The sequence below is a fragment of the Musca domestica genome, unplaced genomic scaffold, assembly GCF_030504385.1.
Source record: "Musca domestica strain aabys unplaced genomic scaffold, Musca_domestica.polishedcontigs.V.1.1 36, whole genome shotgun sequence".
NCBI lineage: Eukaryota > Metazoa > Arthropoda > Insecta > Diptera > Muscidae > Musca > Musca domestica.
The window spans coordinates 5,921,241-5,943,469 of record NW_026712318.1 but is presented as its reverse complement, the minus strand read 5'-3'; the positions used below and the strand labels follow the sequence as shown (position 1 = coordinate 5,943,469).

At 34.2% G+C, this 22,229-nt stretch overlaps 1 protein-coding gene across 2 annotated transcripts in view; it reads left to right on the top strand.

The window, feature by feature from the left end:
- LOC101895300 (voltage-dependent calcium channel subunit alpha-2/delta-3) overlaps nt 1-22,229 on the top strand; it is a 71,551-nt gene that overhangs the window by 38,202 nt on the left and 11,120 nt on the right. Inside the window, exons 12-21 of one of the 2 annotated variants that reach the window (XM_011292715.3) lie at nt 3-110; nt 254-325; nt 390-592; nt 655-797; nt 4,844-4,888; nt 8,697-8,790; nt 15,896-15,943; nt 16,054-16,164; nt 18,756-19,014; nt 19,077-19,301. In XM_011292715.3, the coding sequence (XP_011291017.2) occupies nt 3-110; nt 254-325; nt 390-592; nt 655-797; nt 4,844-4,888; nt 8,697-8,790; nt 15,896-15,943; nt 16,054-16,164; nt 18,756-19,014; nt 19,077-19,301 (1,308 nt within the window). The remainder of the gene's footprint in view (nt 1-2; nt 111-253; nt 326-389; nt 593-654; nt 798-4,843; nt 4,889-8,696; nt 8,791-15,895; nt 15,944-16,053; nt 16,165-18,755; nt 19,015-19,076; nt 19,302-22,229) is intronic. The other variant, XM_020035500.2, reaches the window with a different exon arrangement.

Genomic DNA, 22,229 nt, shown 5'->3' with positions numbered 1-22,229 from the left:
AGTTTCAAGGGTATATACTGAAGCCGGCCTATAATAGTGTGGATATGATAGAAGTTGAACTATTGGATGATGATCGACCGCCAAGAGATTTTAATCCAGTGCTACTGACGGTAAGCAGAAAACTATCCGTTAAATATTCAATTAATATTATTATTAATTATTATTATTATTTTTATTATTATTATAATTATTATTATTATTATTATTATTTTTAGTACTAATATATATTATTATAAATTATTTATAATTTCAGATACGCGATTCGATTATAAATCAATCGACCGGTAGCAAATGGATGTTGGTCAAAAATCATTTCGATGAAATGGTAAATATATAATGTAATAGTTTTTTAATACATTATTAACAATGTATTCTCTCTCTCTCTCCAGAAAAGGGTGGCTCGGGTTAAGCGCCAATATTATTGGACAGCTATTAAAAATACACCCTTCACTTTGGTGATAACCTATCCCGAGCTGTACGGTGTCAATCGTCTTCAAATACGCACCGAAGACGAAATACATCGTATGAACATTAAAGGCAGTAACACGCTGAGCTTTTTCAATGGCAAACGTTGGAAAATCCATCCCAAATGGTAGGCATAACAATTCTGCCCGATATGATTTTGACATATTGTAATTTGGTGTTTTTTTTTAGGCTTTATTGCAAACACAGCAACATGACATTCGACTCACCCGAAGAAGAACTTTTATGGTTTTTGGGTAAAATGTCACAGCCAGGATGGAAATGGCCATCAACGCGTAGTTCACTGCCTCCAGAGCATACAGCAGCCATGTTTTGTAAGTATTAATTTTTTTTTATATAATTATAGATTAAATTATATTATTTGCTGTGTTCGGGTACTTGTTTGATGGGAAAATACGTAACAGATAGGGAGGGAGAGAGAAATAGAAGAGAATACATTGAGAGAGCTATTTTGATTAGAAAGTGCGGGAATGTAAAGCTACTAAAAACGTCCAAATAAGATGCCAAGCCTTTAAAATAAACTTTTCAGCCTACGAGAAGTGATTAATAAGACTGTGCTGGTTACTTTTCCTGCGAGAGTTGTTCGGCAACTTCATTCTTAGAGACTCCTTTCTCAGAAAATTGTAAAGTAAACAAGCAGCATCCCTATTAAAACCTGCAAGCAATCAGCTAAGTTGTAAATAAAAATATCCAAAAATTTTATTTAAAAACCATTAAGCAGAGGCTATAGTCGTGCGGAGCCGACCATGTGATAACATACAACACTATTATATATATATTGGAAAACCTCCTTATGTCCAAACACATTTTAGTCGATTGTTTGAAGTAATGCCATTTGTTGTTCTATGTCGAGTTGGTAGATATACAAAATTTATGGAATATCCGACGATAATTGCGACTTGAATATAATACTTCCAAAACATAGTGTTGTAATGTGAAACAAGTTAAAATTCAGTAAGTTCGGCCGGGCCGAACTTTGATTACCCTCTACCATTTGGAATGAAGTTGAAAATATTCAAAAAAAAAAAAAAAAAAAAAAAAAAAATCAGATAAAATATTCTGTTAGAATTTTAAAATAAAAATACCGAATGTAGCTGTTATATTAGGGTTTATAAGACGACATGGACCTGCACAGGTAACTTTTGTCATAAGCCATTACAATATTCAAATGCGAAACTTAAAAAAAATCGGTAATAATGTAGCTAATATCATCAAAATACCGAATATCGGGAGGTATCGTTATATCGGAGCTATACGAAGACCTGGACCTGCATCAACAATTTTCTGTCACAGTCTGTAGCATCCATTACGAACTTCAAATACGAAATCTCAAACAATTTCTGTGAGTAATGAACCTAAACTCGTCAAAATACCGAATATAGGGGGGTACTGATATATGGGGCCTATGCGAAGACCTGGACCTGCATAGACAATTTTCTGTCACAACCTGTAGTTCCCATTACGAACTCTAAATACGTAATTTGAAACTACTCCGGTGAATAATGACGCTACAATCATCAAAATACCGAATATCGGGAGGTACCGTTGTATGAGGGCTATACGAATACGTGGACCTGCACTGACAACTTTCTCTCATAGGTTGTAATATCTATTACGAACTTCAAATACCAAATTTGAAACAATTCCGGTAAATAATGTCGCTAAAATTAACTAAGTACCGAATATCAGGAGGTACCGTTATATGAAGGTTATGCGAACACGTGGACCTGCACGGACAATTTTTTGCCTTAGGCTGTAGTATCCATTAGGAAAATCAAATACCTAATCTGAAACAATTCCGGTTAATAATGTCGCTAAAATCAACAAAGTACCGAATATCGGGAGGTACCGTTATATGGGGGCTATACGAAGATGTGGACCTGCACAGACTATTTTCTGTCATAGGCTGTAGTATTCATTACAAACTTCAAATACTAAATTTGAAATAGTTCCGGTAAATAATATCGCTAAAATCATTAAAATATCGAATATTGGGAGGTACCGTTATATGGGGGGATATACGAAAACGTGGACCGATATGGCCCATTTACGAAAGGTTTTGTAGTCGGACTTTTAGGCCAAATATACGGGTACCCGGCTTTGTACCCTACGATAAATATTTTCTCTTAATCAGGATATAAATGTCAACTTCCCGAAAAAAATCGGAAAAAGAAGAAACGGGTCTAGTCTTTAAGAAAGAAATAGTTAATTTGGTTTACAAAACCAAAGATAAGATTCTTTTAAAATTTTATTAGAATATCAACATAAACTGTAAATTAAACATTAATAGTTATTATAATTAAACATTAATAGTTATTTAACAACAATATGACATCATTAAGAAACTCATACATACATTCAAATGTACATAAACACACATATTACTATATTACACTATGCAACATTTTGTTGGTTCCATTTATGCGGAAATCGGACGGATGTGAGATTTTCAATTCCGTCATGTCTGTAGGGCCAAATTCTCTCATTTGATATCGAAAAAATTTCGATCGAAATAAATTTTAATGCCAATTTTAGCTTGAGTAAAAGCCATGCCCCTGTCCTTAACTCTCTTCTGATGCTAAATTCCGTGTCGATTAGTTTTCAATTGTGGTCTATAACGCGACTACAAAATTAGAAAATGTTTAATTTTTAGTCCATTAGAACCCTTGAATGTACATCTTAAGAACAATAGGCTTTAATTCTGACCCTAACCCTACCGACATATAAAATTTCGTTAGGATCGGACGATAATTGCGACATGCATATAATACCCTCAAAAGGGGTGTAAAAATTTACAATTCAAAATTGTAAGTCAAATTGAAAAAATTGAAAGCGATAAAAAATATGAAAAAAATGAAAAAAAAAATGGAACAAAAGATGTTCACTTTTTTATTGCTATATCTTTCCGCGAATTTTCCATTCCAAATTGATGGGAATTGTGAAAATCGGCCCAGCGGTTCTTGACTTATAAGCAGAATAAATAATATCTATTCTTTTACATATTTATTGTACCTATTTTGCTATATATCCGATTTCTTCAGCATCACTTATATGGTCAGGAGAGACCTTTTTGTGGGTTGACTGGGATCAAAAATATTCGCGGTTTAAATATTGTGCAATCATCTCCAAAAACAATAGAGTTCTATTCTAACCACAACCCCACCTCCATTTTACATTACAAATTAACATGGACAGACGGACGGCTCAGCTCGGCGAGATAGAACCCCCAAAAAGTCGAGAAAGGGCTCAAAATGGGAGCCCTTAAATTGTAGGCCAAATGGAAGTTTACACTGCAGCTTTTCTTAAATCCTACAACGTGAGATCTTTTCGAGACAACCTGATTTTGGTCAGTACATCGAACCAAAATTTTCCTAAATTTATTACTTCTTTTAGGTACTCGGTCCTCGGCTGGGGGCTTGAGATATCCACCATCGGCTACGCAAACCGTAGTCTATCTAAATTTAATACTATTTTAGTAAGCAGGCCTTCTTTTGGGGCTTGAGATTTTCTCCTCTGGATATGTTGAACACAGTCTAGGCGAACCAAGTTTTTTCTTCAAAATTTGATATTGTTTTAGGTGGCCGGCCATTGGTACATATTGTAGCATTTTGGAAAGGTTATGTTTTCAATTATAATTTTGCATATATTTTGTGGTTCTCAAAATGGTGCCCTTATGGTCTATTGGGGGATCAGGGTCTACAAAATCTATAATATTGATACGTCTCCCCAACCTTATCCTGTGTCCACTTGTTGGATATGTATTTTCATTAGCTTGATACCTATATTGTCCATATCGGTTTAGTAGATCCGACTTAGAGAATCCCAGGTTTCCAGGGCAAATATCCGAGCATCCGGTTCCGTTCGTCAAGAAACAAATACTTTCCCGGAATCGGGTTACAAAAACCTATCTCAGGAAAAATATTAAAAAATGCCAAAAATTCGACAGTTTTACTAAACTAGAGTTTAGCCGGAGATTTCCCCCTTATGAGGCTTTGTTTGAGGTATCTGCATTTAAATTGGTAATTAAAATCCGCTAAACTGTTCCGCAATTTTTCGATATTAGCCAACAACAACCTGCTACCAAAATATTGCATAGTGTAAATATTTAAATCTCTTAACACCACATACAAACATATTTGCCTACACTTACAAACAATCATATATACTGTGTCTTCAAAAGGGTGAGGCTTGTTGGTTTTTTGTTTCTTAAAAAAAATTTAAATTACAACAAAAAACAACAAGTTCACGCACATCCTACTGTTATCGTCTTAATGTGTTCTCCAATTAGTTTGTTTTTTTTATATATATCTCAAATCGTTACGTTATCATTCATGAAATTAAATGACCTGCAAATCCACAGCTAACACATCTGCTGGACGCATTCCATCATTCGAAAATTACTATTGTGAGTAATAATGTCATTGTGTCTTAGTTCTCAAACAAAAATAATTGGAAATGAAATCATTTTCATATTTATTTACATATATTTGTTCAAAACATTTTTTTTCAAATTCGATTTCGTGTTAACTGCACTGTAAGAACAATTTTTTTTAAAAAAAAATAGCAAAATTATTCACATGCAATTAAATACATGCATACATATGTATTATACATACAATAGACATATATCAATATGAAATAATTTTATTTATTTTTTTTTATTTTATCATTTATAATTTTATTTATTAAAAAGCACAATATAGTTACATCAATGTTACTAACATCTGGTCTGTTCCAGAACTGCAAGAATGTAAAAATCTATGCCACCATAACCAATTTTCCGTTTATGATATCAAAAAAAAAAAAAAAATTGTAAAACCAGTAGATTCTTGCAGATTTTGGAACAGAGCAATTATTTTCCGAAGCCATTTTTTTTCTTTTTTTTGAATAATCTCCCCTACCCTAAATATTTTTCAATTTTATAAAATAAAATAAATGAATACTGGGAACCGTTGTAAATAAATTTAACTCAGCCAAATAATGGGGTTTTTCATAAATTTAATTACTTTAGTACATTTTTTGTAAATGGCGCCCAACGTGGGTTTTTTTTTGTTTTTCTTATTAACGATATTTATTCGAAGATATGGGTTATTTAACAAGTTCGATTTAAATATGTCATGTTTTTTCAAGTTTTACTCACATAATGGAGTTTTTCACATTTTCGCATCCAAAGGTATTGGAATAGGAAGTTGTCGTTTTTCTACAGTCTGATACCTCCAGAGGTTAGAATCATTTTATGTTTTTTTTTTCAACAGATCTTCGGTAATCGATCTTCCCTTTATGATATCGAAAAAATCCAAAACCTGTAGATTCTTGCAGATTTTTGGAATAGAGCAATTTTTTTCGAAGCATTTTTTTCTATTTTGAATAATCTCCCCTACCCTAAATATTTTTCAATTAAAAAAAAAACATAAATGGATACTGGGAACTGTTGTTAATAAATTTACCATTGCCACATAATGGGGTCTCTGATAAATTTAATTATTTTAGTACATTTTTTGTAAATGGCGCCCAACGAAGGAGTTTTTTTTTTCTATTTTTCTTATTAATGATATTTATTCGAAGAAATGGGTTATTTTAACAAGTTCGATTTAAATATCTAATTTTGTTCTCAGCTTTAATTCACATAATGGGGGTTTGCACATTTTCGCATCCAAAGGTATTGAAATAGGAAGTTGTCGTTTTTCTTCAGATTGATACCCCCAGAGGTTTGAAGCATTTTATGTTTATTTTTTTAACAGATCTTCGGTAACCGATCTTCCCTTTATGGTATCGAAAAAATTGCAAAACCATTTATTTTTTGAAGCATTTTTTTTCTTTTTTGAAAAATCTCCCCTACCCCAAATATTTTCCAATTTTAAAAAAATAACATAAATGGATACTGGGAACCGTTGTAAATAAATTTACCTTTGCCACATAATGGGGTTTTTCATAAATTTAATTATTTTACAACATTTTTTGTAAATGGCGCCCAACGTGGAATTTTCTTATAAATGATATTTATTCAAAGATATGGGTTATTTTAACAAGTTCGATTTAAATATCTCATATTTTTCTCAGCTTTTATTCACATAATGGGGGTTTTCACATTTTCGCATCCAAAGGTATTGAAATAGGAAGTTGTCGTTTTTCTTCAGTCTGATACCCCCAGAGATTTGAAGCATTTTATTTTTTTTTCAACAGAAGTGCCTAAAATTAAACTTTAAGGGTTCTAAGTTCTAAAAAATAAGAAGAATCGCTTGGATGAAATTTTGTCGAAATAAATCTACGTTTTCTTGTAGCTTTAATACATTTCTAGCATTTTCAAAATTATTATTAATTTGAATGATTATTAATTTGATTTGGTTGATTTATTAATTTGAATGATAAAAGATAACACGTGGTTCGGAGAAAACCAAATTCGGCAGTTCACCACTTTCGGCCACACGAAGCAACTCTTTAGCTATTCTTAGTCTGTTTTCTTTCTGTGGCGGTGTAAGTTCTTGCACTTTTTGGAATGTCAATGGCTTTTCCCCGAGATCATTTTTTAATATTTGCCGAATGGAACATTGGGATATTCCTGAAAAACTGGAACCAAATTCATACTGCAAATCTAAACTTGATTTTTTGCTTTCATTCAATAAAATAAAAAAAAATGTAAAAATGACGGCATTTGACTTTGTTGCATTTATTTTTCCCACCCTGTATTTGCGAAAAATCGCAGAATTTCCCAAATTTCATTTTGTTTTGAACTAAATATGCGATTTAATTAATGCTGGTACGTGTTTTGTAAATGGCGCCCAACATATGGTTTTTTTGTTTTTTTTTATTAATGATATTTATTCAAAGATATGGGCTGTTTTAAAAACTTTGATCAAAATATCGCATTTTTTCTCAAATTTTATTCACATAGGCAAATTTTTTAAAATTGGAATTAGTTGCGAAAAATCGCACAATTTCCCAAAATTTCATTTAGTTTCTCTAATTTTAAACAAAATATGCGATTTAATTTATTTTGTATATTTTTCGTAAATGGCACCCAACGTAGGTTGTTTTTCTTATTAATGATATTTATTCGAAAATTTGGCTTATTTTAACGAATTTTTCCTCAAATTGTATTTTTTCTTTAGTTGTATTTTTTCTTTAGTACGTTCCAGAAGAATGATGCCTCCATTTGAGGTGAAGTTGTGCCACTTATTTATTTATTTTTTTTAACAGAAATTCCTTAAATTTTACTTTTGGCGCCCAAGTTAAAGCTATATTTTTGATATCATGGATATGATGTTGTTGCGAAAAATCGCAGAATTTCCCAAATTTCACTGAGTTTCTCCAATTTTTACCTAAATATGCAATTTAATTAAAATTAGTAAAATTTTTGTAAATGGCGCCCAACGTAGGATTTTTTTGTTTTTCTTATTAATAATATTTAGAAGCTCCTAACATTTGACTTTAGGGGTTCTAAGTCGGTAACTTCAAAAAATAAAAACGAAAAAGAAGCATCGCAGACGGATGCCCGTTAATCATTCGGTGGCAATGGGAAAATTTGAGTTCATATTTTTTATAACTCATTTTTTACAAACAACTGTTAATCCACAAAGATATGTTGTTTAAATTTTCTTGTAATAAGTTATACGCCTCAAACGGCCTCCAATTTTTTGTTGGGTTACTACATCGTTTTTTGGAATTTTTTTTCGAAATATTTTGAAGCGATTTTTTTTTACCCTGGTGTTGGGTGAGAAATTACCTATTTTCTTAATTGCTTTAGTTGTTTTTTTTTTTTTTTTTTTTTTTTTTTTGATAATTGTAATTGTATGTATTTCATCACGTAATCAATAAACGCAAATATAAAAATACTCACCAAACAGCTTAGAATAACCAAAATAATAATAATAATAGCAATCAATAACAAATAACAACAAATGCACTGTTAGCTGAGGAATTGCACAATTAATTGTTTTTTTTTTTAAATTCCACCCAACTTTCCGACAAATATATAAACCTCGCCCCCACCCAACTACCAAAGAACGTGTTACACTCTTGCATGCCAAAATAGATCGATCACCGATCGCCGACACTGGCATACGAATGCATTTCTTATTTCTCACACTTATCGGCACTTCCATTTGAACTTTTTTCTTTGATAATTGAATGTATTTTTTAATTTATTTATATCCTGTAAATAATCGGAAATTCGTGTAAATAATCGAAAAATTTTGATAATTGCATTTTTTTAGGTGATCGGCAGCTGATGCAGTCGTTGGTGTTTGATGCCCGAGTTACGGAATGGTTTTCGAAAAATACCAGCTTTAATTCAAAGGATGACAAGGGGTAAGTTAATGGATTGCAGACTCGTAAATTACCAACAGTTGGTTAGTGGTATGAGAGAGCGGCTTTGGGGAGAACAAATTTTGAATATAAATAAATTAGCATTAAAGCATTTTTAAATTTTTTGGGGGGAAGCACTTTTATAAATTGAAGTAAATTTGAATTCGGGAAAGGCCTTTTTTAAAAATGACCATAAAGTGACTGGTGCTAAAACATGCACCAGTATGAAATACTTTTTCACTGAGATTTTCAACTAACGAGCAGGAAATGCCATATTAAAGCGCATACAGTTCGAAACATTGCCTACGGTCCTCGAAATAAAAAATTAAAGCGCATACATTTCGAAACTTTGCCTACGACCTTCGAAATAATTATTATACCCTTATCGCCACAGACATCTACGTTGTCAGAAATATCTTTCGAATCTATTTCAGGGGTGGCCTAGCAAAAAAAAAAATTAAAATATCGTAAAATTCCAATTTCATATAAAGCCCACTCCGTTTGGTACCACCCCCACAAATGAGTCAAATTTTGGAATAATCATAAAAATATGAAAAAATCGACCGATTTTCTTTAAATTCCATCCCAATATTCCAACATGTAATATGAATTTCAGTTGAGCTACACAAATATTCAAAGTGGAAAAAATAAACTGCCTTAGAGGAGTACTCGAAAATTTACAATATTGATGCAGACCTCCTGTTTGGAGGTAGTTTTTTTACAGAAAATAGCATATCAAGATATAAAATAACATTTATTATGGCTTGAAATGTAGTTAAACTCATCGAAATGCATAAAATAAAGGGTAATATAAAAAAACTGCAACAAAGCCAAACGCCATAATTTTTTTTTTCAAAATCATATTGAATGAAAGCAAAAAATGTCGGAAATAGCATAAAATTTTAGAATAAGTTTGGATTTGTTTGAGTTGGTCACCTTTGACACGATTTATGGCCTTCAAACGGCCAGGGTGAGGTGAATAAACTGCAACCAACTTCAGACTGCTGTCATTTCTAAGCCACTTTTCCGACAGCTGTTAAAATTATTCCAGTGAGAGCTGATTATATTGTTTACAAGCGCACAAAAGCATTTTAGTGAGAATTTTCCAGAAAAAAGTTATTCGTAAAGGAATTCAGCCGTGATAGTGTGATTTCTTTATATTTGGCTGAAAAACCACAAGTGGCTATCGCTAGAGCACTCCAGCATTTCAATGTGAATAAATCTTTGGTATCTCGTACCATCATTACCGTGATACTGGTAGCGTAGCCCAATGTCAAGGAAGTGGACGGAGGAAAACAACAACATCAGCAGAAATGGTTCGCAAAGTAAAGAAGCGATTTGATCGAAACCCGCGTCGCAGTGGCCGAAAAATAGCTCGTGAGCTAAACATATCGCAATATTCCATTCAGCAAATTTTGAAATTCCAAAAAGTGTAAGAACTTACACCGCAATAGAAAGAAAATAGACTCAAAAGAGCTAAAGAGTTGCTTTGCTTGGTCGAAAGTGGTGATCTACCGAATTTGGTTTTCTCCGTCTCCGATGACAAAACAATCGATGTCCAGCTGTTTGTAGTCAAACAAAATGATCGTGTTTACTTGCCAAAGAGGTCAGCTGAAAATGTGCATCTTCGGTTGGCCACCAGAACTCAAGCGCCAGCTATGGTGATGGTGTGGGCCGTCATAACAGCCAATGGTTGCTCTCCGCTCGTATTAATCGACCGAGGCATCAGAATAAATGCCGAATATTATTGCGAAAATATTCTGGAGGGTGTATTAAAGCCTTGGGATGGTGTACTTTGGCCGCAGACCTTGGACATTCCAACAGGTCTCAGCACCATCGCACTCAGCACGCACCACCCAAGAATGGTTACAAAACGAGGTTGCTCTCTTCATTTCAAGCGCACAATGGCCACCAAATCTCCGGATACCAATCCGTTGGACTATTGTGTCTGGAGAATTTTGGAACAGAAGGTTGGCACTAAAAAATACCAAAGTGTCGATAACCTCAAGCAAGCGCTTCGCCGGGAATGGGCCAAAATACCGCAGAGCAACATTCAGGTAGCGTGTGACGGTTTCATTAGCCGTTTGAAGATCATAATTCGTGCCAAAGGTGACCAATTCGAACAAATCTAAACTTATTCTAAAATTTAATGCTACTTCCGACATTTTTCGCTTACATTATATCCCAAAATATTTTCGTCCCATTATATATGGTTAAGGCTACATAAAAGCATTCACATCTGGCATAGGAACGCGAAACTCTTTTGCGGTTTTGGTCATAAAACGAGTACTATCAAAAGCTACTTCTACAGCTGAGGTAGGATACTGAAGTTTTAAGAAAATTTGAAGCGAATTCGAAAAAAGTGCTGAATTTTTCGAAAGCAAAAAAAGTATTTTTAAAGGCAACATTTATGAGTTTTTTATACCCGTAGCCATATGGGTAGGGAGGGTATATATCATTTGATACGGCCAAAACGTGCCTCATCGAAATAACGGTTTTAGAACCTAGGTCTCTTTGGAACAAATCCATTTCAAGAGATTTGGAGTCGATCTAGCGATGTCCGTCTGTCTGTGTGGTTGGCTGGTGCGCACGGTAACTCTCGAAGTGAATAAACGATTTGGTCCAAACTTGGTACAACGTAATATTATCGTCAAATTTAGATAGAGTTCGGAGATGGGCAAAATCGGTCTACTCCTTCTGGTACCTCCCTCACAAAATGTTAACATTTTCAAAGAAAATAATTTACTGCACAGGAAGAGAAAGGATAATTCGATTTTCCTCCAACTTTGGAAATCCTAATATTTGCATCAGTGCTAGGTCAGGATTGAAAATGGACAATATCGGTTATCAACCCAAGGTCTGGTGTTAATATGGAATATATTGGTCCACTTCTTCGGGTACCTACCTCACAAAATATCGAAACTTTCAAAGAAATATTTTTTGCACAGAAAGAGAAAGGATAATCCGATTTTGCTCAAACTTTGCAAAACCTAATATTTGCGTCATTTGAAGATGAGGTGGGAAAATGGACAATATCGGTCCACTCCATCTGGTACGTCCCCCACAAAGGGTCAAAACTTTGAATAATCGTAAAGCTCATAAAACGCGAAATTAACATCCGATTCCATTTAGACTTGGCACATCTGAATATTTCTATCAACACAGGATCTTTTATATAACGGTAGAGATCGCATCATTCCTTCTGGTACCTCCTCCACCACGGGGCAAAATTTTAAATAACCAAAACGTTTATAAAATCCGAAAAAAAAAACATCCGGTTCTTTTCCAATTTCACACATCACAATATTTTTATTAATCCAAGGTCTGGTGTGAAAATGGAATATATCGGTTCACTCCTTCTGGTATGTCCCCCACAAAGGATCAACATTTTGAATCATCATGAAGTTCATAAAACACAAAATTAACATCCGATTTCATTCAAACTTGGTATATCTCAATATTTTCATCACCACAAAATCTGTTATAAAGTAACAATATCCAGAGGCATAAGCTGATATTTGATATTTCAGGTTCACAACGCTTTTGGCAAATAAATTATTAATTTTGAGTATATAACCGATTTCAAATGCTGATTCAGATTCTCAAGTGATATATATACCTTACTGCAGAAAATTTTCAATAGAGGTCCATAATATTGAAAAAGCTAACCCAGACGAAATAACCTCTTAATTTCCTTTATTTTTCAAAACTAAGGCTAAGCAATTCGAAACTAAATTTAGAATCTGTTAGGAATCTAACCTTTCAGACTTTTCGTAATTTGATGATTTCAACGGCAATATTGCAAAAATAAACGTTCAACATCGGCCAACCCTTTAATGCAGACGCCTCACAACGGCAACTCCTAAATTTCGATTTTTTTTTGAATGTTTCACAATCGCCCATGTAATAATAACTCCAGATTTACCTCCATCGACATCAAATTCCACAGAAATCCAAAATATGTGCATAAATATTTTTTCACATCTCTTTTATTTATTTATTGCAAACGATTTGTGTGAATACATTTCCATGGGTCTCATATCACCGAAAAATGCCTTGTCAATTTGTGACTTGGGACTGCCCTTGTGCGTTAGCCATGTTTTCATTTCGTTTAGCTCCGTTTGGGTTCCTTCCATTTGTCCTTTGACCGTTCCCTCCGGCGTGTTCATAATCCAGCCATGGATACCCAATTCTTTGGCCTTCTTTTGGGTGTATTTACGAAAGAATACGCCCTGCACCTTACCGAATACCTCAAAATCGCAATTGTACAATTGTCGAGAACCCATTGGCTATTGGTGGTGCGGGGAATTGACGATGGTTGATACTTAGCAATTTGGTATGATTGTGATGAAAAAAACTTTTTCAAATCTCTTTCAGAATTGTTTGATAACACAAAACAAAAATAATTTTAGGAAAATTTGACGTTTAAATCAAATAACTGTTGTTAGGTGGGTGGATTTTTTTATTGTTTGTTTGGATGTTTCTATAGTAGCTTGGTGCTAAAGGTTCTATTAGACGTGACATACGACGTTGCCGTAGCCATAACTCCAACTTTATAACAGAACTTGTGTTGATGGAAATATTGAATTGTACCAAAACGATTTCGGAATTTCGCGTTTTATTAGCTTCATGGATATTCAAAATTTTGACCCTTTGTGGGGGAGGTACTAGAGGGAGTGGACCGATATATCGCATCTTCACAGAAGATGTTTTGTTAGTAGAGATAATGGGATATGTGAAATATAAAGAGACCGGATAAGAGAACCGTTTTTATGATCGTTTTGATTATTCGAAATTTTGATCCTTTGTGGGGGAGGGAATAACAGATCTTGTGTTGATAAAAATATTGTGATTTGCCAAGTCTGAATGAAATCGAATGTTAATTTCGCATTTTAGGAGCTTCATGGATATTCAAAATTTTAACCCTTTGTGGGGGATGTACCAGAAGGAGTAGACTAACATATCCCATCTTTACAGCAGATCTTGTTTTAGTAGAAATACTGGGATGTGTGAAATATGAAATAAGAACTGGGTGTTTATTTCGGATACTATAATCCTTTGGGTTATTCAAAACATTGACCATTGTGGAGGAGGTACCAAAAGGAATAGACCGATCTCTACCATCTTTATAACAGATTTTGTGCTAAAAGAAATATTGAGATGTGCCAAGTCTGAATGAAATCGAATGTTAATTTCGCATTTTAGGAGCTTAGGGGATATTCAAAATTTTGACCCTTTGGGGGGGGGATGTACCAGAAGGAGTACACCAACATATCCCATCTTTACAGCAGATCTTGTTTTAATAGAAATACTAGGATGTGTGAAATATAAAATAAGAACCGGGTGTTTATTTCGGATTCTATAATCCTTTGGGTTATTCAAAACATTGACCATTGTGGGGGAGGTACCAGAAGGAATAGACCGATTTCTACCATCTTTATAACAGATCTTGTGCTGATAGAAATATTGAGATTTGCCAAGTTCGAATGAAATCCAATGTTAATTTCGCATTTTAGTAGCTTCATAGATATTCAAAATTTTGATCCTTTGTGGGGAAGGTAGCAGAAGGAGTAGACCAACATATCCCATTCTATAATCGTTTTGGTTATTTGAGACTTTAACCCTTGTGAGGGAGGTACCAGAAGGAATAGGCCGATCTCTACCATCTTTATTACAAATCTTGTGTTGATGTAGATATTGAGATTTGCCAAGTCCGAATGAAATGCAATGTTAATTTCGCATTTTAGGAGCTTCATAGATATTCAAAATTTTGACCCTTTGTGGGTGAGGTACCAAAAGGAATGGACCGATATATTCCATCTTAAAACAAGACCTTGGGTTTATAAAAATATTGTGATATGTGATATTTGAAGACAATCGGGCTCGTACATCACATTTTATAAGAATTATAATTATTAAAAATTTGTGGCCTTTGTGGGACAGGTACTTCATGGAGTGGACTGATATTATCCATTTTTGCACCTGGCCTAGAACTGTCGCACATATTAGGATTTGCAAAGTTGAAGCAAAATCGAAGGGTATAAAAAATATCGGATTGTCTGTCAAGTAGATATGCATGTACAAGGTGGCGCAAAAGTAGACTTCCGATGTTTTTATACCCTCCACCATAGTATGGAGGGTATATTAAGTTTGTCATTCCGTTTGTAAAACCTCGAAATATACATTTTAGACCCCACAAAGTATATATATTCTTGATCAGCATAAATTTCTATATCGATTTAGTCCGTCCGTCTGTGGAAATCACTCTAGTTTCCGAACGAATTGAAGTAGATTAATAAAATTTTACTCAAATGTATATTATGTCTGCAGGACTTTTGGTATTGAAAATGGGCCATGTGGGTCAACGTTTTGGTATAGGTATTTGAAGTTCATAAAGGGTACTACAGACTAAGACAGAAAATTGTCTGTGCAAGTTCACGTCTTCGTAACAGCTACATTCGGTATTTTTAAGATTTTAACAGATTTTTTTAACGGATATTATTGTTTTTGAGATTTGCCAAATTCGTTCCATAACGGTGGAAGTTATTCAAAGTTCGGACCGGCCGAACTTACAGCTTTTTTTCTTGCTTGCCATAATAGTGGCCATGAGATTCTGACATATTTTGTTAAAATGTTGTATGGAAGATCATTTTCGATTATAATCTGTGATATCGTCCTCATTAAGTTCTCCTCAGATTTAAGATGTTTTGAAAACCCAACAAAACTTGTAAATCTTAAGACCGGCCTTTCGGCTAATTTTTTTTTATATTATTACTTATGTTTATTTTATGATAATTTAAATATTTTTTTATGCACAAAAATATGTATATTAAACATATAATAACATATTTTATAAACATTATAACAATAAAAAAAACCACAAAATAACCTAAAACATGAATATCCCTTTCGCACCTGCATTTGTTTTTACTTTTCTGCATTTATTTTGTCTTTTGTCTCTCTTGCTGGATTTTTTTGTTATAATTTTAAAATCATAATGACAATCTGTGTAAAAACTATTTCCGTAACTCTTTTGAAAAACACACAACACCAACAACATTTGTGTTGTCCAATATTCATTTGTTTTTTTTTTTTCGGAATTGCATAGATCAAGTGCATCAAATCCCATTTCTGTTTTGATGGGTTTGTTGCCAAGGTAACAAAAATGTTTAAAAATAATATTTTTTTCAAAGAAAAAACTAATTAAAATTTATTTAATTTGGAAAAAAATTAATATGTATTTTTTTATTATCTCAATTTTAATAGAAATGAGTTTAAACAACGTTTTGGCATCAATGTGGCATTTTTGGCCACCCACAGTGGCCTAACGAGATGGCAAGAATTTCATTCGAATATGGCTGAAGAAGTGGGAGCTGGGTAAGTTGGAAACATTAAATTGAAATCTTGTTCTGAAAAAAAATTTGAATGGAAAATATTTTATTTTGCTCTATTTCAAAACTGTAAAAAAATAAACCACGATAACCGATTTTCCATAAAATCCAAAATGGTGTAGTACCCTTTTCATATGTAATTCGAAATATTTTAAATGTAATTTGAGAACTATTTCAGTTGTAATTCGAGAATTCCAATGGTAATTCGCGTTGTTCTATTTATCATTGGAATTATTTCAATTGTAATTCGGAAATTCCAATTATAATTCGAAAATTCCAATTGTAATTCGAATTATATCAGTTGAAATTCGAATAGTTCCAATTGTAATTCGAATTATACCAGAAGTAATTCGAGCCTTTTTATTTGTAATTCGCATTCGCATTTGAGAATTCCAATTGTAATTCGAATTATGCTATTTGACATTCGAATTATTTCAGTTGTAATTCGAATTATTCTAGATGTAATTCGAATTAGTCCAATTGTAATTCGAATTACAATTGGAATCAATCTAATTATAATTGGTATAATTCGCTTTACAATTGGAATAATTTGAATTACAATAATATTAATTTAAAATATAAATGAAAAAATTCGAATTAAATTCTCGAATTACAAATGAAATAATTCGAATTACAAAGGGAATACTCGAACTACAAATGAAATGTAACGAATTAAAAAAAAAAAATTATTCGAATTTCAATTGGAAAAGGTGTAGAAGACTCTTGCAGGTTCTGGAAGACGGCTTTTTATACCCTCCACCTTAGTATGGGGGGTATATTAAGTTTGTCATTCCGTTGTGTAACATCTCGAAATATACATTTTAGGCCCCACAAAGTATATATATTCTTGATCAGCATAAAATCAATGGAAATCACTCTAGCTTCCGAACGAAATGAAGTAGGTTAATAAAATTTTACTCAAATGTCTATTATGGCTGCAGGACTTTTGGAATTGGGTCATGGGCATGTAGGTCCACGTTTTCATATGGCCCCCATATAACTGTACCTCCCGATATTCAGTATTTTGATGATTTTAGCGACATTATTCACCGGAATTGTTTCAAATTTAATATTTGAAGTTTGTAATAGATACTACAGCCTAAGGCAGAAAATTGTGTATGCAGGTCCACGTCTTCGTACAGCCCCCCACACAACGGTACCTCCCGATATTCGGTATTTTGATGATTTTAGAGACATTATTTACCGGAACTAAATTTGGTATTTGAAGTTCGTAATGGATACTACAGCCTAACACAGAAAATTGTGTATGCAGGTCCAGGTCTTCATATAAACCCCATTTAACGGTACCTCCCGGTATTCGGTATTTTTATGATTTTAGCGACATTATTCACCGGAATTGTTTCAAATTTAATATTTGAAGTTTGTAATAGATACTACAGCCTAAGGCAGAAAATTGTGTATGCAGGTCCACGTCTTCGTAAAGCCCCCCACACAACGGTACCTCCCGATATTCGGTATTTTGATGATTTTAGCGGCATTATTCACCGGAATTATTTCAAATTTTATACTTGAAGTTCGTAATGGATACTACAGCCTATGCCAGAAAATTATCTGTGCAGATTTACGTCTTTGTATAGCCTCCATATAAAGGTACCCCCCGATATTCGGTATTTTATTGATTTTAGCGACATTATTTACCGGAAGTGTTTCAAATTTCGCATTTGAAGTTCGTAATAGATACTACAGCCTGTGACAGAAAATTGTCTGTGCAGGTCCACGGCTTCGTATAGCCCCCATATAACTGTACCTTTCTATATTCGGTATTTTGACGATTTTAGGTACAATACTCACCGAAATTGTTTGAGATGTCGTATTTGAAGTTCGTAATGGATGCTCGAGTCTGTGACAGAAAATTGTCTATGCAGGTCCAGGTCTTCGTATAGTTCCGATATAATGGTACCTCCCCATATAGGGTATTTTGATGATTTTATCTACATTATTCACCTTTTATTTCAAGTTTCGAATTTGAATATGGTAACGGCTTATGGCAAACAATGCCTATGTAGGTCCACGTCGTATAGACCCTAATATAACGGCTATATTCGCTATTTTTAAGAATCCAATAGAATTTTTAACGGATTTTATTTATTTCTTTAAATTTCCAAATTCGTTCCAAATGGTGGAGGATATTCAAATTTCGGCCCGGCCGAATTATTATTATTACTATATTCAAATTATCCTATTTGACATTCGATCTATTTCAATGGTAATTCGAATAACTTTAATTTGCTTCGCTTTACAATTGGAATGATTTGAATTACAAATGGAATAATTCAAAATACAAACGGATAAATCGAATTGCAATTCTCGAATTACATACAACTGAAATAATTCGAATAAGAAGCGCAATACTCGAATTGCAAATGAAATTTTACGAATTAAATATAAAATAATTCGAATTCCATTGAAAAAGGTGTAGTAGACTCTTGCAGCTTCTGGAAGAAAGCTTTTGTATTTTTTTTAATTTGACATATTTTTTTTTAATTTATGAGGTTTTTATTTCCCATTTACAAAATATTATTGATTTAATTAATTTTCTTTTCAAAATCCCTTTAGGGAAACCTTCAGTGAAACCAACAACAAGGCCATCGATGAGATCTGGTATAAACGAGCCGTCGATCAACATTTTGTGCGTGAGGAGAGTTTCGTCTATTCGGTGCCTTTTGATGCGGGCGAGACGACAGTGGACCCGATTGTTACGGCGAGTCATGCGATCTTTCACACCGAAGGTGGCAAGTCAGCGCCCGCTGCCGTTGTTGGCTTCCAGTTTCAGTACAGTGCTTTGCATAAACTTTTCCGCAACATTACGGGAAATGTAAGTAACCGCCAAATTCTCTCTTCAAATCGTTTAATTAAAATTCTGTTCATTTTTTCTAGGCCTGTGCCGCCGACGACAAGGCCTGCTATGTCTTAGATAATAATGGCTTTATTATCGTATCTTTGAATCGCCACGAAACCGGTCGTTTCTTTGGCGAAATAAACGGTGCCATCATGCATCGTTTGGTCGAAGAGAATGTTTATAAAAAAGTTACGGTCTATGATTATCAGGCCATTTGTTTTGTACCGGATGGCGATATGAATTCATCGCCGAATATGTTAGCGGTAAATATGTCAATGTCGGATTTGAGTTTTGATTTGTTTTTGATGTTTTTCTTTTTCTTTTCATTAAAAATTGTTAACACTTGATTGGAGATATTTTAAATGACTTGTTTAGATTAGAGGAAGGAATCTATTTAGTATTTTAGCGCGTTAATATGGACTAGATTCGTACATACAAAGTTAGTCCATTCGATTTAGCGCTTTAACCTTCAATAGCACAAACGCGATATTATGTTGGTCAAGTTTAAGCAGTCGCTTAATTTTGACCAGATACGTGATCCGGAGGAAATGTCGGCTTTTAAAATTAAAAAAGGATTTGAATATTTGTTTTTAATAAAAAAAATTGCCTTTTTGATCCTACCGATCTAATAACCTTTTATTAATTATCCTTCTGAACCTAAAGTTCACTATAATCGGATAGGATTTTAGATTTGTTAATTTATACTCTTTAAGGTTTGCCTTTCAATAAAAAACTTGACCTATCAGACCAGTCAGCTGAATGTCGATTACTTCCCTGCCAAAAGTCGAAAAAACCCCGAAAAACTCGCTTAGAATCGAAGAGTCGAACTCTATTTTGGGAAGAGAAAAAAAAAAAACTGAAATTCTCTCCAAAATGAGCAGATTCTACTCTTGCTGAGTATTCTTCTAATTTTTGTCATACCGTTGTTGAATTTGTATGTACGTGTATTTTCCCTCTCCCTCTCATTGACCCCTTGACATGGGGTTAATAGGTCAATGACCTCTTGAAATGGGGTCAATGACTTATTGACATGGGATCAATGGTTCCTTGACATGTTTCATTCATGTCAAGCGGCCATTGACCTATTGACCCCCCAATGTTAGAAAAAAAAAATGACGTCAGCCACCTATAAAATAATGACTGTACGAGACATAAAATTAAATTTTGGTCTCGATTTACGCCAGATTAAATGTTGCAGGGTTAGACATTTTGGTATAACTTGGTGTACGATGAGGAAAACACAAAACTGGCCAACGTGAAATAGCCCCATCAACCACCATTTGATTAGTGAATTATTTTACGTGGTCATAAGAAGATCAATTCTCACCCATTTTAAAACAGGCCATTGCCCCTGGTTAATACTTTATCAACTACATGTCAAAAGTTAATTGAAATCTGGTCAATGACCCCTGGCATGGGGTCAATGACTCTATGACATCAGAGAGAGAGGGAAAAAAAGAGGGAATGAGAGAGAGAAAGAGAGAGAAGAAAGGCGAGAGGGAAAGAGAGAGGGAGATAAGATAGAGGGGGAGAAATATAGACGGGGAGAGAGTCGTAGACGGGCAGAGAGAGATAGAAGGAGAGAGGCTCGCTCTCTTTCTCTCTCTCTCTCTTAGAAATTCGATTTTGTTCTTCAATAATTGCAGAAAAAAGCCAAGAGATTATGAAAGTAGAGCACAAAATAAAAAGACACGTGTATCGGCTTTTTGATCTGATTCCAAAACGGATATCATCGGCTTCTTCCTTCCGGTACTTTTCCTATAAATGGTCGAAATGTTGTTAATTCATACCAAATTTTTCAACACTACAGGGTGACATAAAAAACTACAACAAAGTCAAACGCCATAATTTTTACATTTTTTTAAAAATTTTTTTTTGAATGAAAGCCAAATATGTCGGAAATAACATTAAATTTTAGAATAAGTTTAAATTTGTTCGAATTGGTCACTTTTGGCACGAATTATGGCCTTCAAACGGCCAATGAAACCATCACACGCTGACCGAATGTTGCTCTGCGGTATTTTGGTCCATTCCCGGCGAATCGCTTGCTTGAGATGATCGACTCTTTGGTATTTTGTAGTGCCAACCTTGCTTTCCAAAATACTCCAGACACAATAATCCAACGGATTGTTATCCGGAGATTTTGGTGGCCATTATGCGCTGGAAATGAAGCAAGGAACCTCATTTTGTAACCATCCTTAGGTGGCGCGTGTTGAATGTGATGCTGCTGAGTCTTGTTGGCATGTCTAAGGTGTGCGGCCAAAATATTTGCGTACCCAAGGCTATAATACACTCTCCAGAATATTTTCGGCATTTATTCTGATGCCACGGTCGATTAATACAAACGCAGAGCGCTCGGCCTACACCATCACCATGGCCGGCGCTTGAGTTCTGGTGGCCAACCGAAGGTGCACATTTTCAGCTGACCTCTTTGGCAGGTAAATACGATCATTTTGTTTATTTACAAACTGCTGGTCATGTTGCTGGAATATTTTCTCTTCGGAGACGGAGAAAACCAAATTCGACAGTTTACCACTTTCGGCCAAGCGAGGCAACTCTTTAGCTCTTTTGAGTCTATTTTCTTTCTGCAGCGGTGTAAGTCCTTGCACTTTATGGAATTTCAATGGCATTACCCCGATCTCATTTTTTAATATTTGCCGAATTGAATATTGCGATATGTCTAGCTCACGAGCCATTTTCGGCCACTGCGACGCGGGTTTCGATCAAGTCGCTCTTTACTTTTCGAACCATTTCTGCTGATGTTGCTGTTTTCTTCCGTCCACTTCCTAGCCATTGGGCTAAGCTATCAGTATCACTGTAACGATGGTACGAGACACAAAAGATTTATTCGAATTTAAATGCTGGAGTGCTCTAGCGATAGCCACTTGTGGTTTTCCAGCCAAATATAAAGAAATCACACTAGCATGCTTGAATTCCATTACGAATAACTTTTTTTCTAGAAAATTCTCACGAAAATACTTTTGTACGCTTGTAAACAATATAATGAGCTGCCACTAGAAGAATTTTAACAGCTGTCGGACGAGTGGCTTAGAAATGACAGCATTCTGATATTGGTTGCAGTTTCATCTCACCCTGTATTATGTATAGATATCATAGGATGATGCTAGATATCTGTCAGCAAAGTGTCTGATACCTTCAAACCTGAGAACTTCGATTAAAATATTTTATGC